The sequence below is a fragment of the Myxine glutinosa genome, chromosome 9 (genome assembly GCF_964187855.1).
Source record: "Myxine glutinosa chromosome 9, kmMyxGlut1.1, whole genome shotgun sequence".
Classification (NCBI taxonomy): domain Eukaryota; kingdom Metazoa; phylum Chordata; class Myxini; order Myxiniformes; family Myxinidae; genus Myxine; species Myxine glutinosa.
This window is the reverse complement of record NC_136269.1, coordinates 139,851,173-139,868,406: the sequence shown is the minus strand read 5'-3', so window position 1 is coordinate 139,868,406 and position 17,234 is coordinate 139,851,173. Positions and strand designations below refer to the sequence as shown.

At 45.7% G+C, this 17,234-nt stretch overlaps 1 protein-coding gene across 1 annotated transcript in view; it reads right to left on the bottom strand.

Annotated features, from left to right (window-relative positions):
• Positions 1-17,234, bottom strand: part of LOC137434852 (5-hydroxytryptamine receptor 3A) — a 92,898-nt gene that overhangs the window by 36,027 nt on the left and 39,637 nt on the right. Inside the window, exons 3-5 of the mRNA XM_068128002.2 lie at positions 10,597-10,641; positions 7,885-7,994; positions 1,383-1,552 (exon numbers count right to left, since the gene is read on the bottom strand). Of these exons, the coding sequence (XP_067984103.2) occupies positions 1,383-1,552; positions 7,885-7,994; positions 10,597-10,641 (325 nt within the window). The remainder of the gene's footprint in view (positions 1-1,382; positions 1,553-7,884; positions 7,995-10,596; positions 10,642-17,234) is intronic.

Genomic DNA, 17,234 nt, shown 5'->3' with positions numbered 1-17,234 from the left:
TTTTCGGCCGTCGCCGTCAAACACGGCGTCGAACACCACATCCCGACCACAGGTCCACCGGTCTACGCCAGGGCTCGTCGCCTCGACCCGACCAAACTCGCAATGGCGAAGGTGGAATTCGATGCGCTGGAGCGATTGGGCATTGTGCGGCTCTCGAATAGCGCGTGGGCCTCGCCCCTGTACATCGTGCCCAAACCGGGTGGCGGATGGCAACCATGCGGCGATTACCGCCGCCTCAACGACGCCAACACCCCCGACCGGTACCCGATACCACACATACAGGACTTTTCCACCCGTTTGGCGGGGCGGGTGATCTTTTCCAAGGTCGACCTCATTCGGGGCTACCACCAGGTACCCTTCCGGCCGGCCGACGTGCCGAAGACGGCGGTAATTACACCTTTTGGCCTCTTCGAGTTCCTTCGCATGCCGTTCGGCCTTAAGAACGCGGCCCAGGCCTTCCAGCGGCTGATGCACAGCGTGCTGCGCGACCTCACCTTCCTTTTCGTCTACTTGGATGACATTCTCGTCGCCAGCACTTCCTGGGCGGAGCACCTCATCCACCTGCGCACGCTTTTTGAGCGCCTCGGCCAGCAAGGCCTCATCATCAACCTGGCGAAATGCCAGTTTGGCGTAACGGCCGTCGACTTCCTGGGGCACCGCATCACGAAGCGCGGGGCGTCCCGCTGCCTACCAAGGTGGAGGCAGTCACAAGTTTCCCGCGCCCCCGCTCCATTGCCGCCCGTGTATAAATTGCCGCCCGTGTTAACGGGCTATTCAGTGCTTTTGAGTTCTTTCGAGTTGAGCTAGAATAAATAGCTCAGTGAAGCTTCGTTCCTGGTGTCGTCCATTTTGTCCGGCTTTATCGTGCGAGCATAGCTTCACAACAAAATGTAAATGTTTCATGATATTTGTTATATTATATCACCTTTATCTATCAATATTGTTGAAATGAAGATCAAATAGCTGTATGTTGAAATATGTTGAAAAAGTCAAAACTTTACATGGGGTGTACTTACTTTTTCACATGACTGTATATATATATATATATATATATATATATATATACTGTATATATATATATATATATATATATATATATATATATATATATATATATATATATATATATATATATATATATATATATATATATATATATATATACATGATGCGAAGTACGGAGCAAGCAATTTGAAATAGGGGGCAATCCGGTCATCATGTTGTAGGCCACCCTGTACAAAGTCCTTTTGAAAAGTTCTGACTGCAGCTAAAACTAACCGCCACATTAGCAGGAAATGTACACCGAGCAGTTGTATATGTTTACTCGAGGCGCATTTAGACGTTATAGCATTAGGCATTCTCCCACAAAACGAATATCATACCACTGTAGGTCCAAGGTGCGAATGTGAGGGAGCAGTTCTGTCTATCAAAAGGGAAAGTCAAGATGTTCAAGATGCATGCAGTGACAGCACGTAGAGGTCGCAGCTGATTGACATAACCAGATGCGTTGACGTACACATATGGCACTTCCTCAGATTTATACTCCTCAACTCTATGGGGGTGAAAGCACATATTGGAAAAGAGGTAGGTTAAATATTAGAGTCACGCCGAACCCTTATAATCATCAATATGACCGTCAAGTAGAAAGCAGTGTAGATATGAAACATGTTTGTTAATCAATGATTACTTCCTGAAAGGTTTTGGACAAATCCCCAAGTTTCAGGTTCATCACGTCTTGTCCATGCAATGATCCTGTCCGCATGTTTTCCTTATAGGATGTGAACGGTGCCACCTATAAGAAGTATTAGGACTATAAGAAGTACATCCAAAACCTTGATCTTTTCTACCCCCGTTAATTCACCCCAGATCCACTTTTGTGAAATACCGACTTCTTTTCTGGAAGTCCAAGCAGTGTCCATGTGTTTTTATACCTCTCCCACCCCCCTCCTTCCCATGCCTCCTCCCCCCCCCTTCCCATGCCTCCTCCCCCCAAACCCTCTCCCTCCCACAGATCTCCCGATGTCCCTATTCTCTGCTGTTGTACTTGTGTGCTTCCCTCTCTCTTCCCATCTTGTCTCCCGCTCCCTTTATTGTATGTTTTGTGTGTCCATTTTTTTTTCGTGATTAATGTTAGATCTTACACAAGCCTCGATCTTGTATCCAAAAAAAATACAAAATTTCAACCCTTGTCATTCACGGATATTTCCCATATTTCCGTTAATCCGATTTGCGTCCAGGAACACAACAATTCCGGTTAGCCATCTTGAAATTGGCACTCTTTTAAATGCTGAAAAAGTATGTTAAAATAATATTTGACTTACAGATTTTGTGCCAGCAAAGGCAGATTAAAAGTGCCCCGGCTAGCAGAAGTGGGTCACTCAAAACGCGCACAAAGCACATGTGGAAAAGGCCACGTTTGAATTCATCTGCCATTTTTGAACGTCCTGTATTGGTTGGTGTAAATGCATCAAATTACTTCGTTCACAGTGGCAGTGGCTGGTCCTGGTAGGAGATATGACTACTTGGTGGCAGGTGATCAGAAAATCAACCTTCTTGGTTTCACATCCACCGTGGTCCCATTTCCAATCCCATCATTTCCCATCATCTCATCATCATTTCCCAGTTCAAGTTACCCATCTATGAAGATATTGCTCCATGCGAACAGGCCAAACAGAACTACCTCTTCCCAACAACTATCGGGTACGCCTCTTCGTGGTGGTTGTGTCCCCCAATGCTAGTCGGAGGCCAAACCTTCCCATTCTTCCCTGCTGCCCGGATTCGCCAGGGCAGCTCTCTCTCTCTCTATCTCCAGGGAGAGGGGAAGGAGAGGAAGGGGATCCGCCATTGTGGTTATGGGGAATCTGTGAGTCGCTCCTGGGAGATCTCCGTGCCACGGGCTTGTTTGAGTTGAACAAAGCAGGTTCTTCTTGGATTAGCAACATTTCCCTGCATCAGCTCATCGGGCTTGTTCAAGCTTGTTCATCGAGCTTGTTGTTTCGAGCTTGTTGTTTCGAGCTTGTTGTTTCGAGCATTGTTTCGAGCTTGTTGTTTCGAGCTTGTTGTTTTGAGGATGGTTTCGAGCTTGTTGTTTCGAGCATGTTGTTTCGAGCTTGTTGTTTCGAGCATTCGTCCGAGCTTGTTGTTTCGAGCTTGTTGTTTCGAGCTTATTGTTTCGAGCTTGTTGTTTCGAGCTTGTTGTTTCGAGCTTGTTGTTTCGAGCATTGTTTCGAGCTTGTTGTTTCGAGCATTGTTTCGAGCTTGTTGTTTCGAGCTTGTTGTTTCGAGCTTGTTGTTTCGAGCATTGTTTCGAGCTTGTTGTTTCGAGCTTGTTGTTTCGAGCATTGTTTCGAGCTTGTTGTTTCGAGCTTGTTGTTTCGAGCTTGTTGTTTCGAGCTTGTTGTTTCGAGCATTGTTTCGAGCATTCGTCCGAGCTTGTTGTTTCGAGCTTGTTGTTTCGAGCTTGTTGTTTCGAGCATTGTTTCGAGCTTGTTGTTTCGAGCTTGTTGTTTCGAGCATTGTTTCGAGCATTGGTTCGAGCTTGTTGTTTCGAGCTTGTTGTTTGGAGCTTGTTGTTTCGAGCATTGTTTCGAGCTTGTTGTTTCGAGCATTGTTTCGAGCTTGTTGTTTCGAGCTTGTTGTTTCGAGCATTGTTTCGAGCTTGTTGTTTCGAGCATTGTTTCGAGATTGTTGTTTCGAGCTTGTTGTTTCGAGCATTGTTTGGAGCTTGTTGTTTCGAGCATTGTTTCGAGCTTGTTGTTTCGAGCATAGTTTCGAGCTTGTTGTTTCGAGGATTGTTTCGAGCTTGTTGTTTCGAGCATTGTTTCGAGCTTGTTGTTTCGAGCATTGGTACGAGCTTGTTGTTTCGAGCTTGTTGTTTCGAGCATTGTTTCGAGCTTGTTGTTTCGAGCTTTTTGTTTCGAGCATTGTTTCGAGCTTGTTGATTCGAGCCTGTTGTTTCGAGCATTGTTTCGAGCTTGTTGTTTCGAGCATTGTTTCGAGCTTGTTGTTTCGAGCATTGTTTCAAGCTTGTTGTTTCGAGCATTGTTTCGAGCTTGTTGTTTCGAGCATTGTTTCGAGCTTGTTTTTTTTAGCATTGTTTCGAGCTTGTTGTTTCGAGCTTGTTGTTTGGAGCATTGTTTCGAGCTTGTTGTTTCGAGCATTGTTTCGAGCTTGTTGTTTTGCGCATTCTTCAAGCTTGTTGTTTCGAGCATTGTTGTTTCGAGCATTGTTTCGAGCTTGTTGTTTCGAGCATTGTTTCGAGCTTGTTGTTTCGAGCATTGTTTCGAGCTTTTTGTTTCGAGCATTGTTTCGAGCTTGAGGTTTCGAGCTTGTTGTTTCGAGCATTGTTTCGAGCTTGTTGTTTCGAGCATTGTTTCGAGCTTGTTGTTTCGAGCATTGTTTCGAGCTTGTTGTTTCGAGTATTGTTTCGAGCTTGTTGTTTTGAGCATTGTTTCGAGCTTGTTATTTCGAGCATTGTTTCGAGCTTGTTGTTTCGAGCTTGTTGTTTTGAGCATTGTTTCGAGCTTGTTGTTTCGAGTATTATTTCGAGCTTGTTGCTTCGATCATTTTTTCGAGCTTGTTGTTTCGAGCATTGTTTCGAGCTTGTTGTTTCGAGCATTGTTTCGAGCCTGTTATTTTGAGCATTGTTTCGAGCTTGTTGTTTCGAGCATTGTTTCGAGCTTGTTGTTTCGAGCATTGTTTCGAGCTTGTTATTTCGAGCATGTTGTTTCGAGCTTGTTGTTTCGAGCTTGTTGTTTCCAGCTTGTTGTTTCGAGCATTGTTTCGAGCTTGTTGTTTCGAGTATTGTTTCGAGCTTGTTGTTTCGAGCATTGTTTCGAGCTTGTTGTTTCGAGCATTGTTTCGAGCTTGTTGTTTCGAGCATTGTTTCGAGCTTGTTGTTTCGAGCATTGTTTCGAGCTTGTTGTTTCGAGCATTGTTTCGAGCTTGTTGTTTTGAGCATTTTTTCGAGCTTGTTGTTTCGAGCTTGTTGTTTCGAGCATTGCTTCGAGCATTGTTGTTTCAAGCATTGTTTCGAGCTTGTTGTTTCGAGCATTGTTTCGAGCTTGTTGTTTTGAGCATTGTTTCGAGCTTGTTGTTTCAAGCTTGTTGTTTCGAGCATTGTTTCGAGCTTGTTGTTTCGAGCATTGTTTCGAGCTTGTTGTTTCGAGCATTGCTTTGAGCTTGTTGCTTCGAGCATTGTTGTTTCAAGCATTGTTTCGAGCTTGTTGTTTCGAGCATTGTTTCGAGCTTGTTGTTTCGAGCATTGTTTCGAGCTTGTTATTTTGAGCATTGTTTCGAGCTTGTTGTTTCGAGCATTGTTTCGAGCTTGTTGTTTCGAGCATTGTTTCGAGCTTGTTGTTTCGAGCATAGTTTCGAGCTTGTTGTTTCGAGCATTGTTTCGAGCTTGTTGTTTCGAGCTTGTTGTTTCGAGCTTGTTGTTTCGAGCATTGTTTGGAGCTTGTTGTTTCGAGCATAGTTTCGAGCTTGTTGTTTCGAGCATTGTTTCGAGCTTGTTGTTTCGAGCTTGTTGTTTCGAGCTTGTTGTTTCGAGCTTGTTGTTTCGAGCATTGTTTCGAGCTTGTTATTTCGAGCATGTTGTTTCGAGCTTGTTGTTTCGAGCATTGTTTCGAGCTTGTTGTTTCGCGCTTGTTGTTTCGAGCATTGTTTCGAGCTTGTTGTTTCGAGCATTGTTTCGAGCTTGTTGTTTTGAGCATTGTTTCGAGCTTGTTGTTTCGAGCATTGTTTTGAGCTTGTTGTTTCGAGCTTGTTGTTTCGAGCATTGTTTCGATCTTGTTGTTTCGAGCATTGTTTCGAGCTTGTTGATTCGAGCATTGTTTCGAGCTTGTCGTTTCGAGCATTGTTTCGAGCTTGTTGTTTTGAGCATTGTTTCGAGCTTGTTGTTTCGAGCTTGTTGTTTCGAGCTTGTTGTTTCGAGCATTGTTTCGAGCATTGTTGTTTCAAGCATTGTTTCGAGCTTGTTGTTTCGAGCATTGCTTTGAGCTTGTTGTTTCGAGCATTGTTTCGAGCTTGTTGATTCGAGCATTGTTTCGAGCTTGTCGTTTCGAGCATTGTTTCGAGCTTGTTGTTTTGAGCATTGTTTCGAGCTTGTTGTTTCAAGCTTGTTGTTTCGAGCAGTGTTTCGAGCTTGTTGTTTCGAGCATTGTTTCGAGCTTGTTGTTTCGAGCATTGCTTTGAGCTTGTTGTTTCGAGCATTGTTGTTTCAAGCATTGTTTCGAGCTTGTTGTTTCGAGCATTGTTTCGAGCTTGTTGTTTCGAGCATTGTTTCGAGCTTGTTGTTTCGAGCATAATTTCGAGCTTGTTGTTTCGAGCATTGTTTCGAGCTTGTTGTTTCGAGCTTGTTGTTTCCAGCTTGTTGTTTCGAGCATTGTTTCGAGCTTGTTGTTTCGAGCATTGTTTCGAGCTTGTTGTTTCGAGCATAATTTCGAGCTTGTTGTTTCGAGCATTGTTTCGAGCTTGTTGTTTCGAGCTTGTTGTTTCCAGCTTGTTGTTTTGAGCATTGTTTCGAGCTTGTTGTTTCGAGCATTGTTTCGAGCTTGTTGTTTCGAGCATTGTTTCGAGCTTGTTGTTTCGAGCATTGTTTCGAGCTTGTTGTTTCGAGCATTGTTTCGAGCTTGTTGTTTCGAGCATTGTTTCGAGCTTGTTGTTTCGAGCATAGTTTCGAGCTTGTTGTTTGGAGCTTGTTGTTTCGAGCTTGTTGTTTCGAGCATTGTTTCGAGCTTGTTCATCGGGTTTGTTCGAGTTGAACAAAGCAGGTTTTTTTTTTTTTTTTTTTTTTTTTTTGTATACAAGATCGAGGCTCGTGAAAGAGCTAACATTAATCACACAAAAAGACAAACCGACACACAAAACACAAAAAACAAGGAGAGCGGCAGACAAGATGGGGAGAGAGGGGGAAGGACACAAAAGAGAGGGGGAAGAGGGGGAAGGACACAAACACAACATTTGAGAGCAGGGACATCGGGAGGACTTGGGGGGAGGTGGGAGAGGAATAAAACATATGAACACTGCAAGGACTCTGGGGTGAATTACCGGGGGTAGAAAAGATCAAGGTTTTCGATGGGGGAAGATAAGAGATGGTGGTGAACAGCTGTTTTAAAGACCTGGAGGGAGGAGTGGGATTGAAGGTTGTGGGGGAGTTTGTTCCAGAGGCGGGAGAAAAGGGGAATGAAAGAGTGAAGGTGAGCAGAGAGCCTAGACTTTGGCAGTTTAACCATAAGACGGTTGCAGGCAGATCTTGTGCGACCTGAAGGAATATTGGGGGGACAGAGCACAGAGAGAGCTGGGGGAGCAAGGCCGGAGAGGAGTCGGTAGAAGACAGAAAGACCACCAACCTGCCTGCGGTGAGTGAGTGAAAGGCCCTCGGTGTTGACTACATCGCAGGAGATTCCAATGATTCTGAAAGCTTTGGCCTCAACAGCGTGAAGCCGAGCAAGGTGTGAGGCAGGAGCACCAGCCCAGAGGGGGGAACAGTATTCCATTGAGCTGCGGATGAAAGCCTTGTATGTGGTGAGGAGCTCAGGTGTGCCAAGGAAGGACTTCGCACGACGGAGGATGCCCAGTCGGCGACTGGCTTTGGAGGCCAGCTTGGAAATGTGGTTTTCCCAAGAAAGATCATGGCAGATAGTGAGACCCAAAAGCTTGAGCGACAGAACTTCTTGGAGAGGATTGTTGAGAAAGTAGATGGGAGGGTTGGCCAGTTCTTCTTGTATTAGCAACATTTCCCTGCATCAGCTTAGGTTTCCTTCATAAAGTTACTTGCCTCCAGGTGTCTTATAAATCACGTGACTTGCTGTTTCAGTGTTCATATAAACCATGCTCGATTGGTTAAAAACTACTTTAAGGGTAAAAATGACTTTTGCTTACACCTCGTTGATGACTATATCAGGTGTCCAGATGCTTTCGATTGGCAGTGAAATTTTCTCCACATTGTCGTAATTGGCAGGGTCCCATGACAGGCGTTCATCAAACCAGGCCTGGTGGGAGGAAGAAAAGATCAGTGAAATGAACTTGGAGAAAGGTGTTTGATTGCAAAACTTCAATAGTCACCACCGGGCTTGGTAGATCATGGTGACCTGTTCACCGTCTCATGCTTAAAGGTGCTCCGGCCCAAAAAGGTGAAGCTTATCCATCAGATTCCAAATGAAGGGCGCAAGCACCATTTTCTATTCACATCACACATCACGTGGGGTTCTTGTTGAGGTCATTGATGTGTTGGTGCTTCCTGTGTCGCATAGTAAAACTGTGAGATACATCAAATACTTATAGAGATGGGTCTGCTCTTTGTAACATGACAGGTCAGGAAGTTATGTAAGGATCGTACAAGACGCAATAATGGCAATAATGCTCATTTAGCATGCACTTTCCCATTCTGTCCCTCCCGACATCTACAACTTTCCCATTCTGTCCCTGCTGACATCTCTAACTTTCCCATTCTGTCCCTCCTGACATCTCCAACTTTCCCATTCTGTCCCTCCTGACATCTCCAACTTTCCCATTCTGTCCCTCCTGGCATCTCCAACTTTCCCATTCTGTCCCTCCTGACATCTCCAACTTTCCCATTCTGTCCCTCCTGACATCTCCAACTTTCCCATTCTGTCCCTCCTGACATCTCCAACTTTCCCATTCTGTCCCTCCTGACATCTCCAACTTTCCCAATCTGTCCCTCCTGACATCTCTAACTTTCCTATACTGTTCCTCCTGACATCTACAACTTTCCCATTCTGTCCCTCCTGACATCTCTAACTTTCCCATTCTGTTCCTCCTGACATCTCCAACTGTCTCATTATGTCCCTCCTGACATCTCTAACTTTCCCATTCTGTCCCTCTCGACATCTCCAACTTTCCCATTCAGTTCCTCCTGACATCTCAAACTTTCCCATTCTGTTCCTCCTGACATCTCCAACTTTCCCATTCAGTTCCTCCTGACATCTCCAACTTTCCCATTCTGTTCATCCTGACATCTCCAACTTTCCCATTCTGTCCCTCCTGACATCTCTAACTTTCCCATTCAGTCCCTCTCGACATCTCCAACTTTCCCATTCTGTCCCTCCTAACATCTCCAACTTTCCCATTCTGTCCCTCCTGACATCTCCAACTTTCCCATTCTGTCCCTCCTGACATCTCTACCTTTCCCATTCTGTCCATCCTGACATCTCCAACTTTCCCATTCTGTCCCTCTTGACATCTCTACCTTTCCCATTCTGTTCCTCCTGACATCTCCAACTTTCCCATTCTGTCCCTCCTGACATCTCTACCTTTCCCATTCTGTCCCTCCTGGCATCTCCAACTTTCCCATTCTGTCCCTCCCAACATCTCCAACTTTCCCATTCTGTCCCTCCTGCCATCTCTACCTTTCCCATTCTGTCCCTCCTGACATCTCCATCTTTCCCATTCTGTCCCTCCCGACATCTCAAACTTTCCCATTGTGTCCCTCTCGACATCTCCAACTTTCCCATTCTGTCCCTCCGAACATCTCTACCTTTCCCATTGTGTCCCTCCTGACATCTCTACCTTTCCCATTCTGTCCCTCCCAACATCTCCAACCTTCCCATTCTGTCCCTCCTGACATGTCTACCTTTCCCATTGTGTCCCTCCTGACATCTCCAACTTTCCCATTCTGTCCCTCCCAACATCTCAAACTTTCCCATTCTGTCCCTCTCGACATCTCCAACTTTCCCATTCTGTCCCTCCCAACATCTCAAACTTTCCCATTGTGTCCCTCCTGCCATCTCTACCTTTCCCATTCTGTCCCTCCTGACATCTCCAACTTTCCAATTCTGTCCCTCCCAACATCTCTACCTTTCCCATTCTGTTCCTCCTGACATCTCTACCTTTCCCATCTGTCCCTCCCAACATCTCCAACTTTCTCATTCTGTCCCTTCCGACATTTCTACAACTTTCCCATTCTGTCCCTCCTGACATCTCCAACTTTCCCATTCTGTCCCTCCTAACATCTCTGCAACTTTCCCATTCTGTACCTCCCAACATCTCAAACTTTCCCATTCTGTCCCTCCCGACATCTCTCTATCTTGTCTTTTTACCTGCCTGAATTTTCCTACCCTGTTTGCAATTCTCTCAATATGAAGGCCTCCAATCCCTTTTTCTACCGTTCGACTTTCTAATCCACTAGTTTCTTTAATGGAAAATGCTCTGCTTTCCCTTGACAGTGTTCCACATATGTGTACAAATGTAGTTATTCTATATACACCACTGCCCCCATCCAACCAATCATGCCAAGAGCCCATAAACATCTTCAATGAAGGACCCTGGATCAAGATTGCCCTTTTCATGTTCATTGAGCATTCAATGGATAAGCTTCTCACTTATATTGCTGGAGCACCACTTGGGTCCGTCCATCGTCAAATAACGAGATAGTACTGGAACCGAATTCAGTTAACACGAATTTTCAATGATAATAAATAGCTAGTACAAGTAATGAATCATTAAAAGTATGAAAGCAAGTCATTCGAGAAAGACAGAAAACTAGCTCAATGATGTCATTATCTGTCTGCTCTTCAGACTTTATAGGGAAGAGAAAGTGACGAGGTGATTCAAAATGAATGAATTGAGGCTTACCGCTCGGTACCAAAGGTAGGTTGTCAACATTTGGTTCTTTACGTCCTGCAAATGGACAAAACATCGTGTTTGTGCGTCATTATTACCTGCTTTGCATGTCATCGATGTGCTCACGAGAGTTCGTAAGAGCCATGTACATGACCATCTACACAAAGACAACATCCACATGTCACACTCATCATGTTTATATTGACATTGGTGCAGATCCTCCAAAATGTTAATGGCACAAATAAAACTTTTAATCAATCAAGACCAATGGTCAACCTGACTCAGAATAAAACACAAGGCCTCTGTAGCGAACTTTGCATCGGTGTCAACTTGGTAGTACTTTTCCATCAGGAACTTTGTTCCATTTACTTGTCCAACCAATGGCAGTGTAGTGTAGGCGTGGTTTATGTCTGGTTTCTAACCAATAGTTTTGACCCACACTTGACTACCGGGCTCGATGACCTTCCCCTTAGGGGGGCCAGACAGAAGAAAGGCTTCATCGGGAGTGAGGACACCTTCTTGCCTGGCGGCTCGCTATTTACACCAACGTGTAAACAACTCACGGACTCAAGCTTCGCTGGAGTTAATCTAAAGTTCACTGGAGTTAAACCTTGTTGCAACCCTTTATTCAGCAGCACTTCGCTCTCTTCACCCGCGGAGTTTTGTACCATGTGTTGCGTTCACAGCCCTATCTTCAGTGGGTCTTCGCTCTCTTCACCCGCGAAGCTTCTTACCACGTGTCGCGTTCGCAGCCCTATCTTCAGTGGGTGTTTGCTCCTTTACCCGCGGAGCTGCATACCACGTGTCGTGTTCGCAGCCCGATCTTCAGTGGGTGTTTGCTACTTTTACCCACGGACCTTCGTACCACGCATCGCGTTCGCAGCCTTATCTTCAGTGGGTCTTCGCTCTCTTCACCCGCGGAGCTTTGTACCACGTGTCGCATTCGCAGCCCTATCTTCAGTGGGTCTTCGTTGCTTTTACCCGTGGAGCTTCATACCACGTGTTACGTTCGCAGCTCTATCTTTGGTGGGTCTTCGTTGCTTTTACCCGTGGAGCTTCGTACCACGTGTCGCGTTTGCAGCCCTATCTTCAGTGGGTCTTCGTTGCTTTTACCCGTGGAGCTTCATACCACGTGTTACGTTCGCAGCTCTATCTTTGGTGGGTCTTCGTTGCTTTTACCCGTGGAGCTTCATACCACGTGTTACGTTCGCAGCTCTATCTTTGGTGGGTCTTCGTTGCTTTTACCCGTGGAGCTTCGTACCACGTGTCGCGTTTGCAGCCCTATCTTCAGTGGGTCTTCGTTGCTTTTACCCGTGGAGCTTCGTACCACGTGTTACGTTCGCAGCTCTATCTTTGGTGGGTCTTCGCTCTCTTCACCTACGGAGCTTCGTACCACGCATCGCGTTTGCAGCCCTATCTTCAGTGGGTCTTCGCTCCTTTTACCCACGGAGCTTCATACCACATGTCACGTTCGCAGCCCTATCTTCAGTGGGTGTTCGCTCCTTTTACCCACGTAGCTTCGCACCACGTGTCACGTTCGTAGCCCTATCTTCAGTGGGTGTTCGCTCCTTTTACCCACGGAGCTTCTTACCACGTGTAGCGTTCGCAGCCCTATCTTCAGTGGGTGTTCGCTCCTTTTACCCGCGGAACTTCGCACCACGTGTCATGTTCGCAGCCCTATCTTCAGTGGGTCTTCGCTCCTTTTACCCGCAGAGCTTTGTACCACGTGTCACGTTCGTAGCCCTATCTTCAGTGGGTGTTCGCTCCTTTTACCCACGGAGCTTTGTACCACGTGTAGCGTTCGCAGCCCTATCTTCAGTGGGTGTTCGCTCCTTTTACAAGTGGAGCTTCGCACCACGTGTCACGTTCACAGCTCTATCTTCAGTGGGTCTTCGCTCTCTTCACCCGCGGAGCTTTGTACCACGTGTCGCGTTCGCAGCCCTATCTGCAGTCGGTGTTCGCTCCTTTTACCCACACGGAGCTTCGTACCATGTGTCACGTTCGCAGCCCTATCTTCAGTGGGTGTTCGCTCCTTTTATCCGCAGAGCTTTGTACCACGTGTCGTGTTCGCAGCCCTATCTGCAGTCGGTGTTCGCTCCTTTTACCCACACGGAGCTTCGTACCATGTGTCACGTTCGCAGCCCTATCTTCAGTGGGTGTTCGCTCCTTTTACCCGCGGGACTGTCATCGAGCATCTTTTGGCGAGCAGCTTATTTTCACGGACGCTGGTCATTTATGAAGCCTGAGTGAATCATATTTTGTGGATGCGACGCTGAATTAGCCTACTGGTGAAACGCTATTTCTTGCTTCTTTTGAACGTGGCAGTATTCATCATCCATACTTAAGCTTAACACTAACAGCTTATGGGACAGCGCTCAGACTGGGCTGGATGAAGTCATCCATCTCTAGTGGACTACAAGTCAACAACACAATTTTCTATAACGCTATCCTAACATCTACAATGTAGTTGATTGCAAATGTTAATCACACCTTTTGCTGATCATACCTGACACTGTATACCTGCGACTTGCTATTCTCGGTATAATCCCACAATGTCTCTTTGAAAAGACCAAATCCGCTTTTCCTCATGTTTCATCAACTCTTAGAGATGTTTTGGCCCTGAAACCTCGACCTCTCACCCTCATCTCTTGGGCAGACCAAAATATTTGACCTCTAACTCCTAACGCAGAATCGGTACTCTCCCTCAAGCCAGGTGTTTTCTTGGTTTTGCCAAACTACTGGTGGTTGTACTGATGCCAAGGAACTACTTGAACATGGCTGTTATGCACCTTTATACATGGCTGTAAGGGGGTCCGAGGCGGACCTCTTTGTAACTCCTGGATTTGGAAGTAAACCACTCAGACTCTGTCTGTGGTTGTCCGTTTCTATTTTGTTCACCTTAACATGTATCACTACATAGATGGCAACAGTGGTGAAAGGACATATCAGAGGGAATCTGTGGCAGAACTGAACCTGAAAAACTCCAAAACAATGTAGTTTTGGGAGTTCAACTCTTCCAGAGTTAGAGAACCACAACGCAGGGATCACGGATGTACCAGTCCGTCGATAAAAGTGAACTTTGACTGTGACTTTCATCAACAACACCTAAATCTTGCCTTTTATGGAATGTGTTTTTGAAAACATGGAATTAACTCTTATGCATTTATAGCATTCAGTTGGCATAGTTGTTTGTACCAGTATACTGATATAATGAGGGCACCACCGATACTCTCATTGGTATTTTTTACTGTTCTTCATCAATACCGTCAACATATTCCTGTACAACTATCAGGGACGCCTCTTCATGATGGTTGTACCCCCACCCCCACCCTCTCCCCCCCCCCCCCACCCAACACAACTTGGGGGCCAAATCTAAATCTTCCCCGTTCTTCCCTGCTGCACGGATGTATCAGGGCAGTGGGGTCACGGTCAGAGTGCCGATCAGTCTCCATGGACCAGCCCTTTCCCTCTTATCTGTCTCTCTCCCTCGCTCTCTCTCTCTCTCTCTCTCTCTCTCTCTCTCTCTCTCTCTTTGTCTCCTCTCTCTCTCTCTCTGTCTCCTTTCTCTCTCTCTCTCTCTATCTCTTCTCTCTCTGTCTCCTCTCTCTCTCTCTGTCTCCGCTCTCTCTCTCTGTCTCCTCTCTCCCTCTCTCCCTCTCTCTCTCTCTCTCTCTCTTTGTCTCCTCTCTCTCTCTCCCCTCTCTCTCTCTCTCTTCTCTCTCTCTTCTCTCTCTGTCTACTCTCTCTCTGTCTCCTCTCTCTCTCGCTGTCTCCCCTCTCTCTGTCTCCTCTCTCTCTGTCTCCTCTCTCTCTGTCTCCTCTCTCTCTCTCTCTCTCTCCTCCCACTTTGCACAGCTGCCGCTCGCTTAGCACGCACGTGCGAGCGCCAGGTCTGTTGCTCAGTCACTGGCGGTACGTGCTGTGTCTCTTGTTGCTTTTTCCTTTCTTCCTACCTTTTGGTCCTTTCTGCTGTCCGAGTGTCGGTGTCCCTTTCTATCGTCTTGTCTACTGAGCGAGAGAGGGAGAGACAGCGCGGTTAAAGTTATCCACTTTAGGTGGTTAACGGGATTTATTTATTTATTTCCCAGTTATTGTTGTTGTTGTTTATTTTTTTCATTTATTTAGGCTTTATAAACCTTTGTACCATTTATTGGTTATATTTTTTCGTTTAGTTACTTCAAATGGCTAGTAGTAAGGGAAACATATGAAAATCTGTTAACTAAATTGTTACCAAAAAATCTTCACCAATATGTTTGTAAAGGTGTGTAATAACATGTGTTAAAATGTTGAAGGTCAACTCCCGTGGGAAACCCAGAAAAAAAGCTGTTGAATTCGGGTACCGAAAAATTATTTTCGAGAATTTTTATTTTTTTTAATCGGCCCTTAAGTAACTTATGAGGGGTCAAATAAGGGTTTTTCATGATTCTGAGTTGATTGTTAACATTTATATTTCACCACAGACACTCCTTTGTGGAAAAATAATTTCTAAATAAATCTCATTTTCTACTTTGCAGGACATGGAGTCTAGCAATATGGATGAAGACGTTACTCCACCTGTGCTCAATTGCTTCATCTGTGCACGCTCGGATACACCAGCTGAAAGGCTCATACAGGCAACTCCAAAGGGATACTCAACTTTATTGAAACAAGCAGAAACTGTCGAAAATGTTACTGTTGTGGAACGTATGAAGGAGGCTCAAAAGGAAGGAAAACTGAGGTACCACCAGAAGTGTAAAAATGATCTGTACAACAACTTTGTTGCAACCACCAAGAAGTCAGCTCAAGCATCAAAGGCAGAGAAAGAGTCATCAAAGTTGAAGAGAAGACGCACTACTTGTGAGTTCAGTTCATCAACTGGCTGCAGTTCTAGAAGATCACAGTCAGTTGACCTCCTGTATAAGGATGTATGCATTCTTTGCAACCAACCAGCCCAGCTCTACAAAAATAATCCAGCACAAGCTAGAAAGAAATACAGAGTGCCAGATAATTTGACTGCAGATACACTGAAGGCAAGCTTGCTGAAGACAGCACGGAGTCGCGGGGATGACTGGGGCACTGAAGTCACTGGACGCCTGGAAGGGATCAACGACTTGGTAGCAGAAGAAACACTGTACCATTTGCGATGCAAACTTATGTTTGCGAGAGGTGACAGTTTGTCCAAGACTGATGAGGAAGGAAAAAGGAAGAGAGGACAGAGGAGTATTGATGAGGAGCGAGAGGCAGTTTTTATTGAATTCTGCGAATGGTTAGACTCAGAATTAGAGCATGGGGTAATGAACATGGACCAAGTCCATGAAAAGCTGCAGGAGTTTGATCAGTCACCAGAGAAGAGCCTTTCTTATTCAAAGCATTGGCTAAAGATAAAACTTCTAGAGAAATACGAAGACACCTTGTATTACACAACACAGGAAAGAAGGGCAGATGTACTCTGTCTCAAAGATGGCACCGACAATATTCTGCGAGAGCATCATGCTAATCTTGACCATGGAGATGAGAAGACTCAGATCATAAAGACGGCACTCAAGTTCATATCCAATGATATTGCCTTGATTGATTTAGGTCCAAAGTCATACCCCACCACACACAGTATGACTGACATCGATAGTCAGCTGACACTTGTTCCTGCAAGCCTTCAGATGTTCTTGAGACCGATTGTCAAGACAGACGAAAGAGTTGCCGTTTGGGGGCAGAATTTTATTAAGGCCTGTCGACCTCGGTCTGGAGTATTGCCACACCAAATGGGGCTTGCCATACAACTTGATCATAGATTTGGGTCAAAATGGATGCTCAACAAGTTCCACCGGCTGGGATACACTGAGTCTTACACGGAGACACAAAACTACAAATACTGCTTCCTTAATAGTAGGAGTGGAGATGATGTTCCAGATACTTCTGGCACTCTTGACACCATTGTGGAGGAAACCGATGAACAGATTAATGATGAGGTTGCGGTTGATGCTGCGCTCGAGGATCAATCAGTGATGACAGCCAAAGTGCCAGCCAGTGAAAGTGAATTGTCAAGTAATGATCAGGTGGTCTTTATGGAGGTTGGGGAAACAAACAATGCAGTCACTCAGTTTGTTGGAGACAATATAGATTTAAACATTGTCTCTATTCACGGAAACACTCCCTTTCACTCAATGGGTTGGATCGAAGTCACCTCTCCGGCACCACCTTTGCCAGATCCACAGACAACAGCAGCTTTCCCCCGGGTGAAGTTGAAGGCACTCGACAAAGCTAAGATCCTGAGAGGAACTGAAGTAAAGATTATTCCATTTACGAACAGGAAACAGATAGGAACGAACGCGATCATGTTTCTCCCCCTCGCTGAGCTTTCGTCCTCCCTGGCTCATGATCAGCCACTCCTCACTCCAGGTGACACACTCTGGGCAGCGGGGTGGGTGATCAAAGCCAACGATCCTGAGTTCCCACACTCCAACTGGAATGGCTGGATGAAGAGAATCCATTGAAGCCAGTTCCAACACTGGACCCCACGGCTCCTGAGGAGCTATTGCAGTTCACGAGCTGTAATTGTCATGGAGATTGCAGCAACCGGCGATGCAGCTGCAAGAAGAATGGGGTCACGTGCATCTCGGCCTGTGGAGTCTGTAATGGCATTACATGCAGAAACTGCAGTCATGATGTTGTTG